At 42.6% G+C, this 24,177-nt stretch overlaps 1 protein-coding gene and 1 non-coding gene across 4 annotated transcripts; both read right to left on the minus strand.

The window, feature by feature from the left end:
- Nucleotides 1-2,674: 2,674 nt before the first annotated feature.
- trnah-gug lies at nucleotides 2,675-2,746 on the minus strand. The gene has a single exon. It is a non-coding gene; the product is annotated as a tRNA-His (tRNA).
- A 647-nt stretch (nucleotides 2,747-3,393) lies between these two features.
- Nucleotides 3,394-24,084, minus strand: malt3 (MALT paracaspase 3). Of its 3 annotated transcripts, XM_036535677.1 has the most exons (16): nucleotides 23,907-24,084; nucleotides 22,857-22,924; nucleotides 22,248-22,352; nucleotides 22,008-22,129; nucleotides 21,465-21,609; nucleotides 19,850-20,025; nucleotides 19,029-19,125; nucleotides 17,409-17,444; nucleotides 16,489-16,692; nucleotides 11,762-11,939; nucleotides 11,027-11,101; nucleotides 10,502-10,629; nucleotides 8,186-8,335; nucleotides 6,400-6,554; nucleotides 5,100-5,216; nucleotides 3,394-4,645 (listed from the first exon to the last, which is right to left on the minus strand). In XM_036535677.1, the coding sequence occupies exons 3-16, from the start codon at nucleotides 22,255-22,257 to the stop codon at nucleotides 4,304-4,306; spliced, it is 1,935 nt and encodes a 644-aa protein (XP_036391570.1). In that variant the 5' UTR covers nucleotides 22,258-22,352; nucleotides 22,857-22,924; nucleotides 23,907-24,084; the 3' UTR covers nucleotides 3,394-4,303. The 3 variants fall into 3 exon arrangements, with proteins under 3 accessions (XP_036391570.1, XP_036391571.1, XP_036391572.1); XM_036535678.1 differs by lacking the exon at nucleotides 22,857-22,924; XM_036535679.1 differs by lacking the exons at nucleotides 22,857-22,924; nucleotides 23,907-24,084 and adding an exon at nucleotides 22,772-22,794.
- Nucleotides 24,085-24,177: the final 93 nt, after the last annotated feature.

The following is a 24,177-nucleotide window of genomic DNA, read 5'->3' on the forward strand; positions in this document are numbered from 1 at the left end:
TGGCTTTAGATAATGTGGCAAACTTGTTGATATTCAACCGATTCTATCAGGAATTATCGAGTTTTATTGGCCAGCATTTTAAAATAATTATTTCAATTTTGATTATAGTTTCCCTTGAAACGTGTTTATTATATAATGTATAATTATTGGAATGTTGTGTAATACCTCATAACCGTAGCTGTTGTGCCTATAATAGTTACTACATATTAGATGTAATAGCGCATAACATGCAGCAGTAATAATCATGTATTGATTATTACTCGTAAGTGAGTTGTACCCTTGGGCAAAGTACTTAGCCCAGGAAATTGCCTTTATATATCCAGCTGTATAAACGGATTATATGTAAAATTGTAAACTATGTAAATCACTCTGAATAAGAGCGTCTGCCACTAAGGTAATGTAAAGTACTAACAGGAACGGCAGCCTTCTACACCTGTAAACTGTGTGGCAATTTGTGTCAGGAATGTTTGTTGCCGCTTATAAGGATAATGATTAGTCCCACTCTGTTGGTACTAGCTGCCAGGGTCACACATTTGCTTGTGTTCGTTGTCCGATTAGTCTACAGAATGTCTGGGTTTACCTCCATGACGATGTAATACAGAACAATACAGAAACGTCTTCCTATTGGTGGAAGGGGTGGAACAGGTGTAATTCTAAGGGGAAATGTTGTATTATTAAATTGACAGATGCTCCCCCCTCTCTCTCTCTCTGGTGTGTGTGTGTGTGTGTGTGTGTGTGTGTGTGTGTGTGTGTGTGTGTGTGTGTGTGTGTGTGTGTGTGTATCTGTGTGTGTGTGTTTACAAAATAAAAGGTAAATGATAAAGACTATGAACACATCATAAATGAACCAGAAGGAAATACGCATGCATGTAAGCGCGGCGCTGGTGAGAACCTACGAGATGTAAAATGGAATATATATCATCTTTAATTGGAAGTAAACTGAACAGAAGAGCTTTACTAAAAGGCCAAAGGAAATCTCCCCAGCAATTCTTCATGTCTTTTGGAATAGAGTTAATGGTAATATTCAGTCCTAATTATGAGGGAAAGGTGGACAGCTTTGTGTGACAATACAATTGATTTTTTTTAAATTAAGCAACATGTAAGCAATAATGTGGGATGTAAAATTAAAATATTACATATTTACAGTGCTATGCCATTTCCGTCTCATGCAATGTGTCCCACACACACACGAGTCTGAAAACTTCTCCCACCAATTAAAAATGAAATGGCGTCCTCTGCTGGTTATTTTGCAGCAAATCAACGCCAAGACCATTACGTATGCTGCATTGTAGAAATAATACAAATTAGGTAGAGAAGTAATATGTGTGATGTAAGATTGGAGTGTGACCCTCAACATAAGCGAGAGCTTGTTCCAAAACCAGTGACATTCTGATTCGACACCTTCTTCGGATGCAGGTGACCAAAAGTAAGTTACGCTGAAGTGTCCAAGTCGATAACAAAACACGCACGAAAAAACGTTTTTCCTTTTGCTCTGTTCTAATTGCATCGCATGTGTCTAGAATGCCTGATCTTTTGCTTGCAGTATTCAAGACTTTAATATTCTTGTCATGGTTGTGTAAACATGACACGGCAGAGATTTGTGCTTGGTGTGAGTCCTGAGTTTGAACTGGACCGGTAAACACAGCCAGCTGTGCTGCTCCCACAGGCTGCTGAAACCGACTGTGGAGTGGGATCTGAACAATACACTGGAGCAGCCCCTGTTTGTTCGGCTGAACGAGAACATGCTGCTTCAGAATGCACTGCGTACACACACACACACACACACACACACACACACACACACACACACACACACACACACACACACACACACACACACACACACACACACACACACACACACACACACCGATTTATATGTGATATTATTCATTAGCTTCCAATGACTTATTTTCTGACCATGCAACATTGGCATTGCACACGTGAAGTGCCGGTACGCCTCGAGTCTAAAGGACACAATGTCATGACCATTATTTTGATGATGGGCGGGGGGGTCAAGTGGTGTCAAGTTGTTCAATTTAATTGCCTGCCATTGTGGAAACTGCCATTTCACATCAACCTTTTCGTCAAAAACCTTCAGTTTCCAAGCGCGCAAACACTGATGTAATTTAGATGAAGCCAACGAACGCGTCTGTTAATCAGATAAATGCATGACTTGGGTGTCAAAAACACTGCTCCTGATATACTCTTTCCAACAAATCTAACTCTTTTAGCTCTTACATACTGTAATACACTTCCATACCATGTCATACCGAATAGTACGGTGAAACACCTTTAACTGAGTTTAAAATACAAGAGCAACTCTAAAGTGTAATTACAAAAACGCTTTCTAAGCACCGGTACACCTCCTGGTGAACAAGGAGAAGACAAACGAGAATGATTTATTTCATAGTTCAATTTGTCATTTTACAGGGCAACTGTACGAATGTCTACCACTATACTTCCTATTCCTTTCAACAAAAAAGAACTGGAAAATAAAAATAAGATAAAATATATCTTGCTGTATGGGTGTCATAGTGGCTCTTGGTAGTATTATATGTAATCACCTGTATAAAATGTTAATCAGCCCTCCTTTCGTTACATGGAAAACATTTCGGAAAGCTTATTTTGCCCCAAACAAAAGTGAGCCCATTGCCGTGACATTGTTCCACAATGCCGTGACTCGGATTCGAACCGAGGTTGCTGCGGCCACAACGCAGAGTACTAACCACTATACGATCACGGCGAGCTACATGGGCTCATGCATTTTTTGCGTAGCAAGAACTCTTTTCAACATGAGGTAGGTCCCTGTTGAAGCTGGTCATACAGACTTGGTAGTTCTTGTTACGTTTTTAATGAATTTCTATAGCTGGCTAATTTGTATCATAATAATGCAGTAAATGTTTCACATAACTATACCCAGTGGTACAGTAGCTCACTGGAAACATACGCGCGCAAACTAGGCAAACTAGAACACACATAATGACGCTTTTGTGACGAAATTTCCACGATTTCCGCGATTCTCTGAATTAACTGTGGCTGCATTTACTATCCGAATCCGTTTCTCGGTACAACTAAAGGCGTCCTCATTTTGCAATTTCTCCTTTTGACAGTAGCCAGTAGGGTCAATAGTTAAAGAAGACAGACCCAAGTTTTGCAAAAGGAACTTATACTTAAAAGGAATTTAATAAACTTATAAAAGGGGCTAAATAATTACCGAACACAGGTGTAGCTGTGAATTCCTATTTTCAGCATAAGGTTTAGGCAATAAACTTGGGGAATCGTTTGCTATGTGTCAAAATATGTTATGTTATTTTATACGACTTGAAAGTATGGTCAAAATGAACACATTCACAGTCAAACTCCCAAGCAAGAAAGGCAAAAAGAGATTAGTTTTTCAAGATTTATTAAGAAACACACCACCTAGCAAGTAGGCTAATCACTGGTTTTGTTCGTTTAAAACGTGGTTTATAGATACTAATTCATCTGTATTTTTGTAGGTCCTCCAAGTGCAACAGGGAAGAAACATCAAATAATTTTTTATACAAGCATGCAATGAGAACACTTTCCTCCGCCACCGCCAGCTAACAGCACACTGGAAAATGGGTTTAAAAAAATGAAGAGTTCGGGATCAATTATATGTTTAACAATAAAAATCAGCTATTCTATCAACTTACAGTGAGAAAGACAATGAAGAGCCATGTGGAAAACTCAACGAAAACGCAATTTTTAACATGAAATATCCCGTTTGATTTTGAACATAGTCGGTGTAGTACATACACTGCGACAATGCGTACGAGAAAAGGAAAAAAATCGAAACGATAATTAAAATTACTCATGTCATTGAATTAATCCGTTTCTAAAGACAGAAAACACTTTAAATATATTAAAAAATTACAAGTGATTGATAAATATAAATTAATACAATCCTGAAACGTCTTCTGCCAGTTGTCTTGCAGTTGAGTATATTTCTTTACCTTGCAAAATAAATAATGCTCATTAAAATATTTAAGTGTCATGTAAACCGGTAAATGATTGGTGAAACAAAATTCCCCTTCAATCACCATACCCCTCACTGATCCCCCACACACACGCACACATTTCCATATATATACACGTATACCAAACATCTGCACCCGCACTTATTCTGATCATTAATACAGTGTCTGTGTTTGAAAACCTTGCAGTATCACTTGCAGTATCAGCGGTATGTTTTCTATCACTTTCGTCTTAGGCAGTCAGTGCAGTTCTGCACGTGCCGGAGAGGGGAACAACTGGAAGAGCGGTGCTTTTAAGAAGTTCATTAGACTCGTCCCAGCAGTTCGTTCTCGTCGTTCTCCTCCGGTTCATTGCTCCTCCCAGGCGGCTGTTTCTCGGCAAACTTCCAAGCGTTTTCTGCCTTACGGGTTGACGGGCGGCACGGCTGTCCGAGAGGCTGCCGAGGTGGCTGCTTGCGCACGGGCATGTGGTCTATGGTCCGGAAGGGGGCGCCCGCGCGCCCCTCGGCTCCCTCCCCCTGCTTTCTCGCGTGCAGCTCACAACGGGCCATCAACGGCCTCCCGATGTCGTGCCGCCTGGTTTCCGTCAACCTTAGCTTACTGTCCGTATGGGTGTAGTGCAGATCCACCTCTATTACTACAGATTTCTGCAGAACGGCGGAAACACGCACATATGAGTCAATACACAAATAAAAGAGTCGACATATAAGGCAACAGGGTCAATGCACAAGCTTAGGAATTTGGGTTAGGAATTCATAGATTTTTACAACAACAAGAAAGTAATGTAGGACAGAAATAGGCCTACACTAGTTATTGTGAAATGGGCACAGAAGTCAAGGAAGACCAGTGCACAGAGTCTGCAGAGTCAACACAAGTCCAAAGAGATTCAGCGCTGTCAACTCTAGTGATAATGGTTATATAATGGAAATAACAGTAATAGCAATAGCAGTAGTCACAACGGAAAAGCCGAAATGCACCAAAGTCTAGCCATAAGTGACTACAAAACCGCTATCTGCAAGTCCCATCGGAGTCATGCAGAAATCCATGAAACATTATCAGAAGGAAATGCACAGGTGGCATCACGTACACTGGGGAACTCACCTGGAGTTTCTGAAGTCCGCACAGTCGGAGACTGCAGTCAGGATTATTAGCACCCTTTAGCAGCAGAGAGTCCATTCTATCTGAACAGCCTTCGTTTGAGAAAACATCTTCCATTACCTGCACAGGAAAACCCCAAACAGAACAGCCCATGAGTCCTACATACAATTTCCTCTTATTTCAAAGTGCACAACATTAATTTATTTACACACTTATTTGTATAGAAAAAGCATATTTTGCCTAAATGCACTCTGTTCTTCTGAAAAAGAACTGTTTTTTTTTTTTTGGAACTGTTGAGCTGAATTTTACCATGTTTATTTGTTGATCTGATTTCATTATTACCAGCATCCAGTTCGGTAATGACAGATGATAATAACAATCGTTTTACATTCTTTGATAATTAATACTGTTTTTGCATTAGTGCCACTCTCTAGCAAGTAGGGTGCAGGCCAAGTGGGGTAACTAAATAAAGGTATCATCTTCCAGCCATGTTCAGTTCAGGTACTGAAGTGTGAGCAGACCTTTCCCCCTAATACCTGTATTGAATTTTTTTTTTCTAAAACTCCCCCTTTGCTTTATTTTTTCCACCTCTAGAGGTCAGCATGTGCTAAGTAATGAAGGCATCCACTGAGCACCTCATACTACAGTTAGGTTAGACAGACTTGCGCAACATCCTGCATTATGAGATTCGCCGTAGCCACAGCGGAAATCGATACATGGGCAGCCTTTTTTTAAAAAATTTGCATAGACAAACTTGATATTCCGATTAAATGAGGAAAAATATATATCACAATGGTGCCAGGAGTGTGTGTTTCTAGCAGAGTGAGGGAGTTCAATTTAGGACGTGTGGGGAAGAGTACCAGGCAGGAGAGGGGGTGGGGAGGACTCCAAATAAATTTGCTTTTGAAGATGAAAGTTTCCTGTGGTTAACGCACTAGAGCCATTCTTCTGAATATATACTTGTTTATGAGAAGCGAAGCTGGTTGTGTTCAACACTTGGCCTTTGCGTACAAGAATGTTCTATTCCATTTCACTAAATAAAGCTTCAGTTTGGGGCGAGATAATCTCAGACTGACCAGAATAGCTGTTTCACACAGCTGTGACCGCAGAGAGGAAACAGTCAGACCCGCCTTCGTCGAGACTTTCTGAATAAAAAATAAACTTTCTTGGGTTTTGCCGGCTCTCTATCAAATCTCAAGGCAAGCGTCACTTCCTCGGCCATGAGTTTCCGATACAAAGGTCACCACATTTGTAGTCAGTCGAGGAGCTGGCAGAAGCCAAAAGGACACTGGGGCTAACTCACAGGGTTTGTCCTCAGGAGGACGCTGCAGTCAAGGACTTGGCAGCCGGTGGCCTTCACCACGGCAAAGACGATGACAACGTTGGAGAACAAGGCCGAGAAGCTGAGCTCCACCTCCGCGCCGCACGGAAACGCCAGGGTCCGTCGTTCTGGCAACTCTGTCCCGGGAAACACGGCAAACGCACACAACAACACCATCACAACACACGACAAGCCATGAGGCATTTCAGTCTCTGTTACGATGTGATGTGGGTGATGTCTGTGCAGAGGAACCCTGACCTTTCTCCTAGAACTATTACTGAAGGATCTTTGTGTCTTCCAATTGGCTAATTTGTCAATAACTGAGCTCATGTCAATTTCATCCTAACAGGTTACTTGTTAATTTGTAATTGCCTGTCTGTGTATTTTGTATCAGTACCTCCTTAACTGGCACCACCAGCCCAATGAACAGAACTTAAATACAGATGTGGCTGGAGGAGCTGTTTTCTTTTTGGTTTTGTTTTGTAACACCACCTATTACATCAGAGTAACACATCATGTTGATATAACAAAACATGACAAGCTTAGTGAATGTTACAACATTCTGTGCCATCCATGTATTTATTTTTTTGTTTTTAAAAACAATTTCCATTCAGTTCAATCCATGCTAAATACGTATCTGGGACTCTCCGGTGCTGGAATGACAACTGCCTGCCATGCATATTTCTTTATCAGTGGAACCTAACCTGGCCTTCCGTGTGCAAGACCTACGCGCGAGTTATCTTGAGCAGCGGAACACTCGGGTCCTTGATGAGCTGCCTGCCAGAATGTTCACTTCCTCTAATTCTGCATGTGTTCTGCTGATGACAGTCGCTGCCATTCAGGTCCTCTCAGGCCACTTCCACATAACAGCTCCTTACACTCCCCCTCTCCTTTCGACAAACACAGAGAGCACCGCACTTCCTGACAAGAACAAAAGATGCCAGGGCTCCGTTTCTGCTTTTCGTGCTTTTTCACTTCACTTCTTCTGTTCCCCACTTTCTATTTTTTGCCCTGGTGAGGCAGTATAGGAACACACCAGAGACCATCCTCTCCTGTGCAAACACTGCTACACCCTTTCTATCCATCACGAAACACCACGACACAGAACCTGGCACGGCCAGCGGATGTTCAGTAGTGCTTTTTTCCCCTTTACTTTGCGTACTACTAAAATCGGAAAGGGCCGAGCACTATAGAAATTAGACTGAAAGCCCATGGGAGTCTGACTGAATGTGTTCATTTTGACCGTACTTTCAAATAAGAATTTGAGAGAGGTCAGTGAGATGCAAGTGTGGCCTGGGAGACATCCCTTCATTTTCCAAATTTTGCACCAATTAACAGGGAGATCTGTCCAAAAAGACGAAACCTTATGGCCTGTCTCCACAGCCTCAGCTAGGACCAAGGTTAGTGTCGGGGATGTCATGTCTGGATGAGACTGTCTTTACATTAAATTACTACATTACTGTCATTTAGCAGACGCTCCCACCCAAAGCGACTTTTTTATCACTTAAACAGCTATATATACAAAGGCAACTGTGGGTTAAGTACCTTGCCCAAGGTTACAGCAGCAGCTCCCCAGCGGAAAATCGAACCAGCAACCTTCTCAGTTATAATCCCTGCTCCTTACCACTACGCTACACTGCTGCGACAGACCGCAGCCGGACACTCCTCTGATTGCGTATCTGTAAGAGTTGTGAAGGTTTCTGGTCACAGCAGGACCCTGTGGATTTGGCTCAGCAGCTCCCTCCCTCCCTCCTCTCTGACGACTCACCGTTGGCGTTTCTCCAGCATACGTCCCTCAGCCTCAGCTCCCTGGTATGTCCGGTGCTCTGGATCGGGTCACTGAGGGCCCGCGGGTCCTTCAGCGTGTGCCGGATCTCCACAACCTGTCTCCCCGTCACCAGAGGGTCCCGGCCCAAATCTGAGAGAAAGGTGAGATGCTTAAAATCAAGCTGCATTGAGCCCACAGCCGCTTGAGCAAATATTAAAGACACAGATCCAGGCTTCTGAGGGAATCGTCCCCCACGCTTCACAGAATGACCAGAAAGATGAGCACTGTGACAGTTATTTCACATAAGAACAGAAATTCAGAAGTCTCTAAAGCCTCTCCTCTGAATCTGCTTCATATGACACAGAGACATTCATTTTGCTAACAATCTTATCCAACCTCTTGCTGTTTTTTAGAACAGACACATACAGCCGGAATTCCTTTCTCAAAACCCCCAGCCTACAAGAGCTGGATTCATTCTGATATCCCTCCAAAGGCCAGTGACCATGAACCTTTCTCTGTTGCTGTGTAACAGAAAAGTTCTGGCCATCTCCCTTTAACTTTATCTACTCCCGGCTCGATAAAAATGAGTGACACAGCCGGGATTAACTGAGGACAAGGCGGCAGCTAACTACAGGTCGTTAACATGGGTTCCACGGTAGCAGTGCGAACTCGGGGTAATATTTTAAACAAGCTGTCTGCACTCATCTTCTCATTGAGACAGCAAACAGCAGTTCATCGACAGTGCTTTTTCTAATTATAAATCAGTTACGAGACAAGCTGGGCACAGATGTCTTCGCGTGCGTCCTCTGTGCGAGTGAAGATAAGGAACCCCAGGGAGGAAGTTAACTGCTTAAATGCAGGTCACAGGAAACCCAAATAAAGAGCAAGGGAACAGTTTGAAAAGGAAACAGTTATTTTTATTTTCCCTTTGACTGTGGGGGCATAATCTGGTGAATTAACAGTACGTGGACCACAGACTGGACAGAAGAAGCAAGCTTAGCTTCTTGCATCATAACAACCTCCAACTGACATCTTGGTAGGGGTCTGTTTTACCACTGAGTTGCCATTGATGCCATTGAGTTCAGTGAACAAGGAAGTCCTGCAAAAGGCATTAGCGGAGGAGCGCAGCCTTGCAGTTATTAATAGCTACTAATACTTTTGGCTCACGAAGCAGAGAGAGTGAGAGCAGAGTGGTCTTGGCACAGGTCACTTTTGTAAGCCTCCGAACGCCACAGTGCTGTGTGACCTGGGTCCTGCATGTCACAGCCTATCACACAGTCCACATCACTCTGGGGGCCATGTGTGTTAAGCTTTGAGAAATCACTGCCACCGCCTGCGGTCTGCACCCCACTGTGTGCGGCCGAGTGGCTCTGGTATGGGCTGTTTGTGTGTGTGTGTGTGTGTGTGTGTGTGTGTGTGTGTGTGTGTATGGGTGTGCGTGCGTGCAGCGTTCGGAGCACATGGCCAGAGTATAGCCTGTACGTCAGCCACCTTCCTCCTCTCTGGTATCTGCCACCCCGGAGGCCAGGGCTGACGTGAATTTCCACAGAATGAGCTCACCGATTACACAGCCCTTTCTCATACCCCCAAGTCATGTTACCGCGGCAACACGACGGGCAACACAACCGCCCGCCACGCGAGGGGCTGTCCAGCCAAGGACAGTAAACACGTCTACCTGGCACCCCTTGCTGGGGGGGGGGGGGGGGGGGGGTGGGGGGTGGGAAGGGTGTGTGCCAGTGATAAGGGAGGTGGTAGTGACTGCCACATGCCCGGACTCGATAGCATTCAGTTGCAACCCCCGATTAATTCGCTGGAGACTGAGAGGCACCACTCCCGACCACTCCCGACCCTCACGACCCCAAGCCTCCTGCACCAGCGTGTTTAGGCTTTACGCAAAAGACCAAGCTGAACTCGTCAGCTCCTCGATCTAACTGCTTATTTCATTAATCCGCTAAATAAACTTTTCCCTTTTCAGTGGTGTAATCTCTCATGGTGCCTTCTGACATACAATAATTCTAAAATTATATAATAAAAAAATAAACAAAAACATAACTATATATATATATAATTTATATATAGTTATATATATATATAGTTTCCATGTATCTGTTTGTTGGTTATGTGAAGCTCTTATACCCATTCTAGCAACATATAAAACGCACATATGTAGCATCAGCAGATCATGTGGATGCAGCAACAGTGTGCTATGGAATGGGGAAACGGTCCATCTGTGAGGCTGTAAGCTCAGCCTCAGTGCTGTGTGACCACTGATCCGCATAGCTAGAGGCAGGCCAGCCGGCTAAGCCGGACACTGACCTTCAGACACCTGCTCCAGGACGTGGGTCACCTTCTCCGGCTGCAGGATGTGCTTGTTCAGGTACTTAGTGAAGATTCCAGAACTCCTCTCACCATCCTGCACCTCGAAGGCCTCCGCGTCTTCACACCTGCATCCACGATTGATACACCAATCAATCGAATCAAGCAATAAATAAAACCAATAAATATATAAATCAATAAAACTATCAATAAATTAAATTAGTGTTCTTAACAAAGGGTAGGTAGCTGAGCCTGTCACAGACAAGCAACACAAATTAACAGTAGAAAAGAAGTACTAATAAAATGACAACACAACCTGAGCACAATTAGTCTAGAGCAATACTAACAAAACAGAAAATATACATTTAATTATGCTGATTTTATAAACATGGAGAAGCCATGTTAGAGTAACCTGCTGTTGAACAGCTATGAATGGCAAAGTTTGGTAAGAACAAAAAAATACAAACCACAGAGTCGACCCCCCAAGTTACTGTATGACAGAGCAGATTGTGGTGTGACACTTACGTGGCATATCCATATACAGTGTTCCCCAAGGGGGCCAGTGACCTTATTTCTGATATGGCACAGTGCTGGTTGTACCTGCAAAGTGTCACATTAAAGACAAAGTAATGCACACAAGCTGACTTTTGCTGCCAAGTCAAAGGTTGTGACTTAGCAGTGAAAATAAATCTAAAAATAGAACTTGAAAAAAGCCAGGGGTTGTTCTCAGCCCGGTTATTCACAGCTTATTTTAGAGTTGTCATTTAACATGTACAGCCAAGAGGAAACTGAAACTGGTTTTATGGAAAGTGTTCAAGTGTTTGAGCGTTTAAAAACGAAACCCTCATCAGGAAACTACTAAGATGGACATAAGCAACACACACTACATCACTGGGCATTAGGACTCTAATTTGCAAGTGATTTGCCCATCTAGTAGGGGTGCACTGCACCCCCAGTTGTCTCCTTATACTCCGATGTCTACATAGCCTTTATGACTTTTTGTGCACCCCCATGGATTGCAATTGCACCCCTCTGTATTTTCTCCTGGCACCAAGCTTGGTCTAGGGGCACATTTTAAACACAGAGGCTTGTTTTTCAGAGGGAACTGTTTTCTTTTTCAAAAAAGTCATGTCAACTGCAATCCAGCCGCTGCAGCTGGTAAACAGCACAGGGACGCCGTGCAGCGGTGCGTCTTGCGTTCCCGCAGGGTGTCACGGGGGGGCGTACCATTTTCGGCAGGTGTCACGGGGGGGGGCGTACCATTTTCGGCAGGTGTCCAGCAGGATGACATTGAGAGCCGTGCGTCTCTCCTGCATGTTCTGCATCACCCGCTGCACGCTGACGCAGTTCTCCGGGCGATATGGCTGTGGCGCATCAATGGCCACCAGGTAGTTCCTCCCAGCACACTCGTACCCGTGACCCGCGTAGTAGAAGAGAGCTAAGGGAGGGTGAGAGAGAGAGGGGGGGGGGGGGGGGGGGGGGGTGAGCGTGTGTCCCTACTCGGCGATCTGCCTGCAACACACCCACACACACAGCCACGCCTCTGAAGGTGAAGACGGCCAAGTTCATTGGATGTTGTGGCTGTATGAATCAGAAAAGTGGAAAAGTGTGACAGTAAAAAAATTAAGGTTGGCAGGGGAAACGCTTTCTGGGTTTGACATGATGTCAGTACCCAACGGCATCAATATTTGTCAGCCATTAAAAAGGGAATTGCTTAAGGAAATAGTGAAGTATTGCATTGCAGTGAAACAAAACAACCACTCATCACGTTCCGTTATCTTAGGTGACTGCACTCCGCCCAGTCACATGCTGCGGCTTAGCTCATGTTGTCACCCCTGCTGCAACATCAAGCTGGAAAGGTGACCTTACTGTTGTGGTCAATGTGTTTATGAGCCACATGGCAAGACGTTTCTTTTCTGTCCTCCTCTCACAAAGCAGAAGCTGTTCGGAGGAATTTCACAGCACTTTCAGCAATGTCTGAAATAATGAGGGAGTGTGCACAGGATTATTTTATTTTAACATAAAACTCCAAATGGCGCTCTTTAACGAACAGAAAAACATCTGAAACTAAACTAAACAGTAGGACACACTGCCCACTACCTCTAAAAAACATCATACATCACACTTGTACATATCATGTAATACATGATACATGACACATAATACAAATACACATCAAAGGCTGCACAGCAACGGGGTCATTACCAGGGATCACCTCTACTGAACCAAGATTTGTGAGACAAAAAGTGTATGTATCCCTCTCTTATAATGGCTTTGGTGCTGCTTTGCGCTAGTTACAGTAAACGGCTGCTTTTCCCTGCCAGGACATTTTCCAGGCTTAACACTCAGCTCAGTTGTTCCAGCTCCCTCCTCCTGCCAGAGGACAAGGCCAGTAACGGGAGGGGGGGCTGGGTCAGTGGTGACACACCAGTCCCAAGAGTACATTTCCACCAAAAAGCACAACAGAGACAGGCTGAGGCAGAGACAACAAAAACCTCTGTGTCCTCGCAGGAGGGGACGTACTGTCCTCTCTCCATGCTCCAAGGCCACCTCATCTGTCCAGCCAACAGGGGAGGGGCGCCTCCAAGCCAGCACACCCCTCTGCGATTCGGGGGGGGGTTGGACGGGAACACATACTCATTCTACCACTGCAGACAGATTCATGCAGACTCACACACTGCAGAAAAGGACCCACCCCGCAACAGTAACATGATACTGTCACACTCCCTGACGCAAGATTCAGATCTGTGACACCTTTCAGTGAAAGACAAACAGACAGGCGATTGATTAATTTTACACTTTTGTCTAAACAGCAACTGTTGTACAGAGTGCCAAAAACATCTTCCAGCTAAAAGAAAATTAAAAGAAGATGTAAACTCTCGTTTCTTGCCTCAGTGATTATAAGAACTGAATAGCTACTGTTGCACAGGCTCAAAGTAAACAAGTTATAAAAATAAATGCACTGTAGTTGATGATCTTTATGTTTTTGCCAGTTGTCATTGGTCTATATAAGCATCATTAAACAGCAAGTAGTTTATGTAACATTTCTTGCTAATAGTATGACCATCTACCAAGCCAAGTACTTACCTTCCAAATAAACTTGTTGGATTTATAGTCTACAGTAATTCTACACGACATACTAACAACGTGACAGATATGATACAGAGATCATCTGGAAGCTGCTATTGCTGTCACAGTGACAAATAAGGGTGATGTAGGGGGAACTTTATCCAGTTAAGTGGATAATTAAGTTAAGAAAAACATCCTAAGGCGATCCTATATAGACCAATATCTGTCCAGGAAACAGTGGTGAAAGTTCATTAAAATAAAGAACACTAAGGAAAAATAAGAAACACATAATAACACTATCAGTGAGATATTTTGCTGTATTGCACTGTAGGCCAGAGGTTTACTATAGCTATAGCTATAATTAGTAGCTATAAGTACAGTTATTAATAGCACAAGTCTTGTAGCAGTTAGACCAATGCTGATTATTGTGTTGAATAATACTTTATAATTTTAAAATGGAACTCTTATTTTATTTCTTGTTTTTGTCATAAACTTCAAATTTCTATAATCTAAGCACAACACATGAAAAGGGGGGGTTCTGCTTCCAGGAAAAAGACCCTGAGTTACCAGCTGTCTTTTGCTTTACTTTCACCACAATGGTCTGGCAGTCTCTGAGCCACATTATTAAAAATTATTAGACCCTGAACAATAAAGCTCTACACATAATTAGTTTAAGTGTAGTGCTTAATTTCATTGGTTTGTGTGAAATAAACCATGCCGCGGTTACAGACAATCCGAGCCTTTGCCTTTGCCATGCGGTTTCACTTCCTGCCATCACAACCAATCAAATGCCCCAGATTTACGCCCAAGCAGAGTAGGAGGATGAAGGGCGATAGGTGAAGAGGTCAGCCTGAGAAATAAAAGGTCAGGATGTTCCAGGTTGCTCGAAGCAGTGACTGAGGAGTAGGGAAGCGGCACTGGCAGCTTAACATGCACGAGGAGTGGCTTAAGTCCCAGCCTGTATCAACTTCCCCTCCCCACACCACCGCCAGCACAGATAATACCAGCCTACACGCAGCCTGGCAGCCTAACTGATACAGGCTAGTCTCAGTGTGAAATAATGTGACACAGTCCCCCGCAGCTGTGAACGGAATCCCCCCTTTCCTATTTCCGTTTCCGAAAAAATGGAGATTTAATATCTGATGACTCTACTGTAAATACTACTTGGCAAGGCTGGAAAACATGATTCCAAATCAAATTTGTTGCAGTTTATGCATGTGCAAGCATGTCTTGCAATAATTATCACAGGAAGCTTTTTCCTGTGTACAAATGAGGGTGTGGTTATTTTGTGGCTTTTGATATGAAATGTTGCTGATAAACTGTACATCTTCAATACTACTATATACAAAATATATATATATATATAATTGTTCAGGTAATTATTTTTGCTTGTTAGGAAGTAATTTGAATAATTAAGTAATGGTCAGGGAAAGTCAGGTTGCTGATCTAAATTTCAGGTAAGCTACTGGCGTCACATCCTTCAGCAAGGTATTTAAGAGTAAGTGATAACTAAATACGCAGGAAGTCAGAAAAACGGTGTGAACCACAGGTGTAGGTAAACATCCTCTACAGGCGCTTCATCAACCTGTCTAGCAGCAAGGCTACAGGGGTTTAAATGCTGCTCTACATAGCAAAGCATGAAGCTTCCCTGTCTTTCCGCTATTTCTCCGTCATCTAAACCACAAAACCGCCTCCAAAACAACACATCTGAAATCTACCACAGGTTTCCAACTCTTCAGCCCTGCCTCTCAGCTTACTCATAAAAGGAAAGAAATGAAATTACAACTAAAGAAACCTTCATCTCAACCCGATTTCCATTCAAAAGGAAGCAGAGTGGATTCACCTTCGTGAAATCACCCTTTGAAATCAAATACCTCCGTCCGTGGGTTAGGACAGGGGATTTCATGTATAACTGCGTGGTTGTTGTTATAACTGAGGAGTTGTTTTTTTACAATTATTTTTACTTAATATGCCTTTTCAGAATGGAAAGTTATCCCCCCCCTGCTCCACACACACACACACACACACACACACACACACACAAACATCACACCCCAGATCAGAATCCACTGCACTCATTGCAAAACAACAGGGAAAGATGAACTGTAAACCAACAGAAATTCCAAATATTTCCCCAAGGACTCTGAAAAGGGCAAAAACTGTACTTCTGGGATGTGAGTTTCAAATGATTCATTACTTTAACGTTTTGTGGCTCCTAAGATCGAATAACCAAACAATGGAACGTTTTCCACCAAAATTGGTGTGTAAATCATGACAGCGTGCGTCTGTCTTCACTCTTGTTTTTAGGGAAATGAGTAAAACCAGTGAATCAGCTACTGTTTCCACAGGGTTTTTGGGATCTCCTCCCTGGATTTTGATTAGAAATGGATGGATGTGGATGATTACTTAATCGTTTCCTAATTAAAGTTCAGTACTGTTGAGTCATCAGTGATTGATTTTGTGGTCAAATTTTGTGGTCATCAAAAGAAAAATTTTGTCTTATCCTTAGTCTAACCTTTTATTTTTTTGTTACAGAAAATGATTAGCAATTCATTGCATCACCTTTGTTCCCATTAAAAACTCTCCTTAAAAAACTGAGCCCTTTCTCAGCACAACCTCTTCGATTTGCCACTGTCCTTAAGATGAATATGAATTTGATAAGAATCTGTACTCCTTTCAGGAATAATATGACAGGGCAACATATATTCCTGGCCCTGGACCTCCCAAGGTTTTAGGAATGCCTTTCAACCTGCAGGTGAATGATACCTGGAGCCATGCATGTCATAGTTTTCCAGCCAATAAACAGTGGCAAATTAAGCTGGACCTGACCTGGAACCTGGCGATAAACCACGTGGATCTCTACTGGACGGCCCTGACACAGAGCCCGTGACCTTTGCCGCCATGGTCGCAGAACTCACCGTAAACACCCCTGTCCAACAGCTGCAGAAATTTGTCGATGGCAGCCAGCATCTCGGCCTTGGTGAGGTCCAGCAGGGACACCACTCTAAAGCCCAGCTGCTGCAGAAGGTTGGCCAGCTCGTGAACATCTCTCATGGGTGCCATGAGTGGGGGGTGGTGGGAGTAGTTCAAATTCCCAATCAGAAGTGCCACTTTGTCCGTCGCTAAATGTGGAGAATTAATTAATCAGTCAATCAAGTGGTTACTCAGTCAAATCATAAATCAGTTAAACAATTAATTTATCAATCAATACATCAAGCCAATCAGAAGTCAGAAATCCTTACAGTACAGTAGATCTGTTTACACTTAGAATATTGTTGACAAATTAAGTGTTATTTAAGTATTAATTTTAAAGTAGCCAGTGAGATGACTATGTAGAAAACTTACAAAGATCAGGTACAAAATTACATTCAGATATTCAAAGTGTTAAATTATGTAAAAATAACTGTTTACAAAAATGTAGTTCTTTTATGGTAATATTACTATTACCTATGTGCTACCCACTTACCATCTGTTCACCAACAATAAAAAAATATGTATGAACATTTTCAATAACTGTTTTCTAACTGTATAAACAGGTCCTTAAAATGTGTGACCAAGTCATAATTTCCTAAAGAAGCAGCTGTAGGTCTGTCACATACCAACTGATATCACAACATACCGCATTCCCATGCAACTGTGCTACAGGTATTTAAGTCCATGTGACATGACGTCATATTCATAGACAACACTAGCACTTTCACAGGAATGCTAATTTTGACCTTTGACAACAATGATGTAAGTACTCCATGAGAGGAATTCAGACCTTGTTGAACAGGGCTCCAGTTCAGAGCATATCTGGCACAGTTTTCTTTAGTGACAGGTAGCAGGTCAGACTTACCTGTGAGTCTCTTTGCTGGGAGTGTTTCTGGCACCACTGTGGGGACGGGAGAGGAGAAAAAGTGAAAAAAACGTGATATATTAAAGATTTATGCCAAATTCCTACTTCTTCCAGAGAGTCAAAAGGGCATAAAGTAACTTGCTGGGGTTTGTAGTTGGATGAGAGATTGTGAGATACTTTAAGACCAAAATCAATGCAGTGAAAGATCCAATCTGGAATGTAGGCAAAAGACATGTGCTGTAAAAACCACTGTAGGATTTCAAAACACACCATCACTCTCTTCAATACACAAACAAAATTTAACATTTACTGGTTAAACATTACTGTTTAAGCTCTGCTGAGCCTAAAAACTCATTTTCAAATAATCTAGATCAAAAGTTTGTCAATAAATTCTAATGCACGCAAAACAAGGAAAACAGCCTAAAACTATACCTGCGTCTAGTACAATTTTGTGAATGATTATGGATAATAAAAATTGTTCAGAAAAGTAATTATTTATCAAACATCTGAAATCACCTGAACTCAGCCTGACGATGCACACCGATGTGCAAGACGTTCTGCATGCATGTCATAACCTAATGGATGGATTAGCTTAAATGCAGGGCTGCATTTCATTGCACACTGACCACAGTGTGTGTTTCCCCCTCCCAGTGATCAAAGCTCTGTGTGTCTGCAGCGTAAATTTCCTGCCCACGTTTATCTCTCCATAAAGCCGTACCAAGCGTGAAAAGGCCAAGATGGTAAAAGGATAAGAAAATGCTGACACCACTCCATGGCTCACAGACTCTCTCAGTATGATGCCGAACTACATCACAGTCCGAATCTGCTAGGTGGACACACTTATCCATCCAATATGTCTATGACTTGACATGTTATCCTTTAATGCAGCAAGGTATTTATTGTTAGTTATAGTTAAGCACCTAACTCAAAGCTACAACGGCAGTAGCCCCACCCATGACACACCTCTGTAACTTCATGGTTACCACACCAGTGCATCTCCCTGCTGCCCCCACCCCCCCCCCCCCCCCCCAACCCCCCCGGGTCTGGGCTTTTCACTGTCCCTCTGGCCACAAGACCACGCCTCAACAGTGCAATAAGCAGAAGTTAACCGGGTAGTCATGTGTCTGGCTGTTAGTCATGAATTGCTATCGCATCAATTTCAACTAGGAGTGACAAACGATGACAGTTTTATAGCAATCTGTCTGAGATATGAGCACGCTCCTACTGTAAAAGACAGAAGGGAGAGAGGGGAACCTTGGATTCAACATGCTGGTTTCACTTTAAGTCATTATTAGCTGCTGCACACACAAACACTGGCCTGGATAAATAACTCCAACAACTTCCTGATCTTGCAAGAGCATAGATGACAGGGAAAGTACCTTTCATCATTCGCTATGGTGGAAAATCCCATTCAAGCATACTCTCCTTAATCTGTGAAGGAGTGGGGTTTCTATGCCCAAAGGTGGGCCTCACCCACTCATGTTTGTCACATTAAGGACAACCTGTAATAATATTCTAAGAAGTCAGTTTATAACCCTTATTCATTCTGTGTCTTGTCTTCAGCAGGAGTCAGACCGAGCGAAGCACCCCGGTGTCTCAGGTTGCAGACAGGTATCTTACCTATACTAACGTCCGCTGGCTCAGTCCATTTCTCCTCCAGCACGTTGGACACGGCACACAGATAGGCACCCTCATGCTCTCGATCAAACTTTTCAATCTATAAGCAGCACAAACATACAACTATTTTATTTTTCAAATGGACGACAGCTGGTCAGCTGCGCTCGTGAACTGCACTGTAATCCTCCACATAGATAGCAAAAATGTCTGTTGTTAAGTATACTGACCGAGACAAACTTTTAAGAGATAAACAATACTGATGCTAATACTACTACAGCTGTTACTACCATCGCTAATACTTTTATTATTACTATCACCACTACCGCTAACACTTCTGTTGTTACTACCTCTACTAGTACCATCATTACTAATACTCCTGCTAATGACAACAATGATTATTGTTGGGTTATTTTAATAGGCTTTCTATTTGCAGTCATTCTCATACAATACAACAAAAGGACTTGAAAATCAATCGCAAAGAAAGAGGAGAAAAAACAACAAAACACACAAATAAAACAGATGCAACATCAAGAAATAGGTTTCAAATATGTGCTGAGTAGGCTTCAGTCACCCGACTTCAATAATACTCAGTGGGAACAGTTTCCTAAAAGTGGTTATGAATTTTACCAGGGCCACCTCTGTGTCAAACATTAACCCAATATACTCCCGACCGCCTTGGAGTGTTCAGACAGGACAGGCTGATCAATCACTCCGGTCAGTGCGTCACTTAAAGTGAGAGCGCACAAGGTTGAGCTCACAGCGTGGATGAGGGTGCCGGTGGTGGGCTTTGCTAATGTGTGCTCCATGGCCTCTGGCAGCCTCACCTGCAGCATTTCCTTCGTCTTGCCCTGCAGAGGGTTTCCGTTTCGGTACCACTGATACTGGGGTGCGGGGATCCCAAAGGCGAAGCACCGGAGTGTCACCTTCTCCCCGCGTCGGACGGCCTGAGAGGTGGGGTGCACCGCGATGTGGGGCTCCCCCTGCCATGTGCCGGGAAGCCCTGCGCGCGTACAGAGACCATCAGACAAAACCCAACGCCACGGAAACCTACCAAAGCCAACTCCTGTCCATGCAGCTGACTGGGGGTGGATCACTGGAGGGTTGATTCTTATGAACTGTATTTACAATGCAGTGGTAAATGAGTGCTACTGTTACTATAACAGTGGTGGTAGTAGTGCTCTGATTAGTGAAAATAACACCACACCACAGTATGTTTTCACTGTTGCATGCTCTTCTTGTAGCAGTATTTTTCAGCTTTAAAAAAAAAAAAAATAACAGCACATTTAGCTGACACTCTTATCCAGAGCAACTAGCGTACAGTAGGTTACAAGTTTATCAATTTCTACAGCTGGATATTTACTGAGGCAGTTGTGGGTTAGGTACCTTGCCCAAGGGTACAACAGCAGTGCCGCAGCAGGGGAATCGAACCAGATAGCTACCGGTTACAAGCCCTGCTCCTCACCACTACACCACACTGCAAGCTTTAGGCACCGCATAAGAGACAGATTAAAAAATAAATACAGATTTATTCAACTTACAAAAACACAAAGAGCATCACGCTGTGCTGTTTCAGGAAGAGAAATTTAATAACTCTCCACGAAATGAAACATTAAAAGTGTTTTCAAATTTCATCTGGAATAAGCAGGCCATTGTCTGAAAATCCCACCCAGCAGACAGAAGGGGTGAACTAAACATGCATCATAAACACTGCATGGAGTATACTCTTCTCTTTCATTCAGAATGAAGAATACCTTTGAAACATTTTCAAAGCATAATGCAGTTCATAGATGATGATGCTCACCTCAGTAAAATATATTTACCAATTTCCTCAGGGTGCAAAAGCCAAAACAGCTGATTATGGTACAGGTAAGGGTAGATCTCACCAAAATAAAGAACTAAATCAGTGTCATAGAAAGATTTTCTCTTTAATCCCTTTTCTTCCCAAGAAACTGTGTGAGTCTTATGGTACTACTATTGAAATGGACATTAACAGTATCTACAGACAGGCAGACACTGCTATTGCTGGTATAGCTGTATGGTTTTTTAACATCTTAAACATTCATGATATTTTCAAATGCCTTTGCTCTTCTTTGCATGAGAGAATCAATGTAAAATGATTGATTGATTGCTTGATTGATTGGTTGCATCCTCTCACAAGAGTAAAGAAGAACTAAACCCGGCTTATTGGTTAAGATCTAAGTGCCTGTGCATGTAAGTGCCTAAGATTTAGTCACTCCAGATATAAGAGACACCGTAAAAACTAAATACAGATTTACAGATTTTTTTATGAACTTGATGATGTAAAATTTGTGTAGTTGAGAATGTAAATTCATTTCGTGCTTTGTGCAAGATGGATTAAATAAACTTGAACTGAACTGAACTGCACTGTTGATTCTCACGATGACCTATGTAGGCAGCATATGTAGAGGAGGCTCTTACTTGTCACAGGCTTTGCAATGTCCCAGACCTTCACTTTAGCCCATTCACTGAAGACAAAGTTGCCTTTCTGGTCATTCACTCTGCATATGTAAAGCTCGGTCTTCTGCACGCTGATGACCAAATCTGCTCCAGTTGCACCAGGAACCTTCAAATAAAATTCACAGCAAGAACATTCAGCTCCCACAGTGTAACTACGTTACCTGTGTACCATAAATAAAAAAACGCATTGATGCTATTTGTTTGTTCCTCAATCTGAATCCACCACAAAATCACTGACTGCAACTGATGGTAGTGTAGCATAGTGGTAACTAGCAGGAATCGTAACCTAAAGGTTGCCGGGTTGAATCCCCACTGGAGCACTGCTGCTGTACCCTTGCGCAGGGTACTTATCCCACAATTGCATCAGTAAATATCCAGCTGTATAAATGGATAACATTGCAAAAAAAACTGTAACCGATGTAAGTCACTCTGGATAAGAGCATCTGCTAAATATAAAATATAATGTAACAATGTAATTGCTGCTGTTGTTCCTCTGCATCGTACCTCTTCCTCTGACTGGAACCACTGGTACTTCAGCGACCCCGTCCCCACGGCCCGGACGCTCAGAGTAACGGAGTAGCTTTGCGGGACACACACTGACACTGGATGCTGTACGATGACGATTTCTGAAGGGCCAGCACGGGACACAATCAGCAATTATCTAAAAGAACGCTAATGCTGGAAACCGAAACAAAAGATTCAAACGGATATCTGACATGACCGAACATGCATGGAATAGCTCACCACTGATCATGATTTTCACTGCTTGTCTATGGAGGCCGAGCAGTTAGACCACAAAAACACCCCTCTGCCCAGAGGGTCGGTCATTACTGCATGTCGCTACAGAGGCTGCCAAGAGACAAAAACAGACAAAACATGGACATAAATATCACATTTATATTTACATTTATTCATTTCGTAGACACTTTTATCCAAAGCAAGAGGCTAGAGCACCCAAGAAACACTGAAAAACATTGCTGAACTTCATGCAGAGATATCCAAGACTCGACCTGGTTTCCTTAAAAACAATAATGTGGAGATAGCAGGATTAATGTGTTTTTTATCCTGTATTTTAATTTTAAAAACTGTACTTTGTCATAAAATGCGTTGTTGTTTTACTCACAATACTGTTAAATGTGATTAATAAAACATAAAGAGGTAAGGAAATTCCTCGGCTGTGCATATTTTTCACGATTCGTAGATCGTTATACTCCACTATTGCAAAACATACGCACAATCCAGAAACAAATGATGCCTCTATCACCTACCTGACGTGTGCTGACTGCTAAAGTCTTCGAATTTACAAACGCTAACGAGATGCGACACAAATAAGGCAAATCACACCTGACCCACCTGAACTGCTCTCCCTCCTCTCTTCCTGTGTCACGCTGAAGTGTTGTCAAATGACTGTGATTCAGACTCTGTAGGTAAGAGATTGCGCTCCCGTTTACTTCCCATTTCCCACACTGCAGGGGGACCCGTGGCTAAATCATTAATTATTAACCTCAAAGAGTTAGGGAGTTTCACGTTGTGAGGTCAAACAAATGGCCCAAGTTAGTGATTTATTTTCGCACATATCCCTTGCAATGTCAGGATTTTTTAAGTATACATCTCCATAAAGAAGCCTTGAAAATACATGTTTATTATTCTCCGTAAATTGCCCCGGATGACGAGGACGTCTGTCAAACGAAATGCAACACTAACAGTAACGATATAAAAAAAAACACAACAAAAATTAAAACTACAGTCGAACCTTTTTATTTTCTTACGTAAAATGACGTTAATGTTATGGTACATCCTACAAGTCACTATTGCATGGTTGCGATTGCTGCGAATAGCTACTTAACGCTCAGGTGCGTTCACAGAGTGAATGCCTCTTGATACTATAATTTATGACATGATAAATCAATTTTTAACATCAGATAGCAGTGTGTAAAACTGACCATAGCTATCAATCCCAGTAAATACATAACAACCTCTCACATCTTCTAATACAAGGTATCTGCAATCGAACGCCGACAAAATGACAGGATTACTGGCACCTCAAGTAGGAAACATGGGTATTTTTTTAGCTACAAAAAATAAATACCAATCAGTAACCATTTAAATCTTTCAGAAAGACACAGATGTTAGTCCAATATGCTGTAGCCTGCTGCAGGGCATTTTTAATCAACTTATAAACTGTTCGCGAAAACATAAGGCTCTATGTCAACAATATCAGATAAAAGCAAACATGCCATTTCATTGACATTTTTGATTGAGCCAGGTCAGTTACAAGTAAATATGCATAGCTCGTAAACTTTGCTGGAAAAAAATGTGCAAAGAATGTTTTGTTAATGTACAACAACACCAACTAAATCAATAACTGATGCAACTACGAGTAGTGTGATCAATGTAAATTACCTGGCTATTACAGGAGGCAAACCCCGCCACCAACGCCGCCGTAAACTTCACACCAAGAACCAGAGACCACTTATCACCTTACAGTAAGAAATTCAGTGGCTGACAGAGAACTTCTAGCAAAACATTTCCGTCTCAGTCACCAATATGAGCTCACGCTCTCTTGTTCGTTTCTCTTAAAGAATTCTTTGGCTCGAGAAATTCCACTTTCCGGAAAACACTTAGCCTCCGCATTACCGTACTGTGTGGTGTATAAGTAGCCTTCCTAACGTTG

This window comes from Megalops cyprinoides, chromosome 8 (assembly GCF_013368585.1).
Source record: "Megalops cyprinoides isolate fMegCyp1 chromosome 8, fMegCyp1.pri, whole genome shotgun sequence".
Taxonomy (NCBI): domain Eukaryota; kingdom Metazoa; phylum Chordata; class Actinopteri; order Elopiformes; family Megalopidae; genus Megalops; species Megalops cyprinoides.

What these genes read in the sequence shown, in the direction of transcription:
- malt3 (XM_036535678.1), bottom strand. An exon ending in GCCAGCGGACGTTAGTATAG is followed by an intron (nt 17,445 to 19,028) that starts GTAAGATACCTG and finishes CCGTCCCCACAG; the next exon opens with TGGTGCCAGAAACACTCCCA. An exon ending in CCTGGAGCAGGTGTCTGAAG is followed by an intron (nt 8,336 to 10,501) that starts GTCAGTGTCCGG and finishes CCTTTCTCTCAG; the next exon opens with ATTTGGGCCGGGACCCTCTG.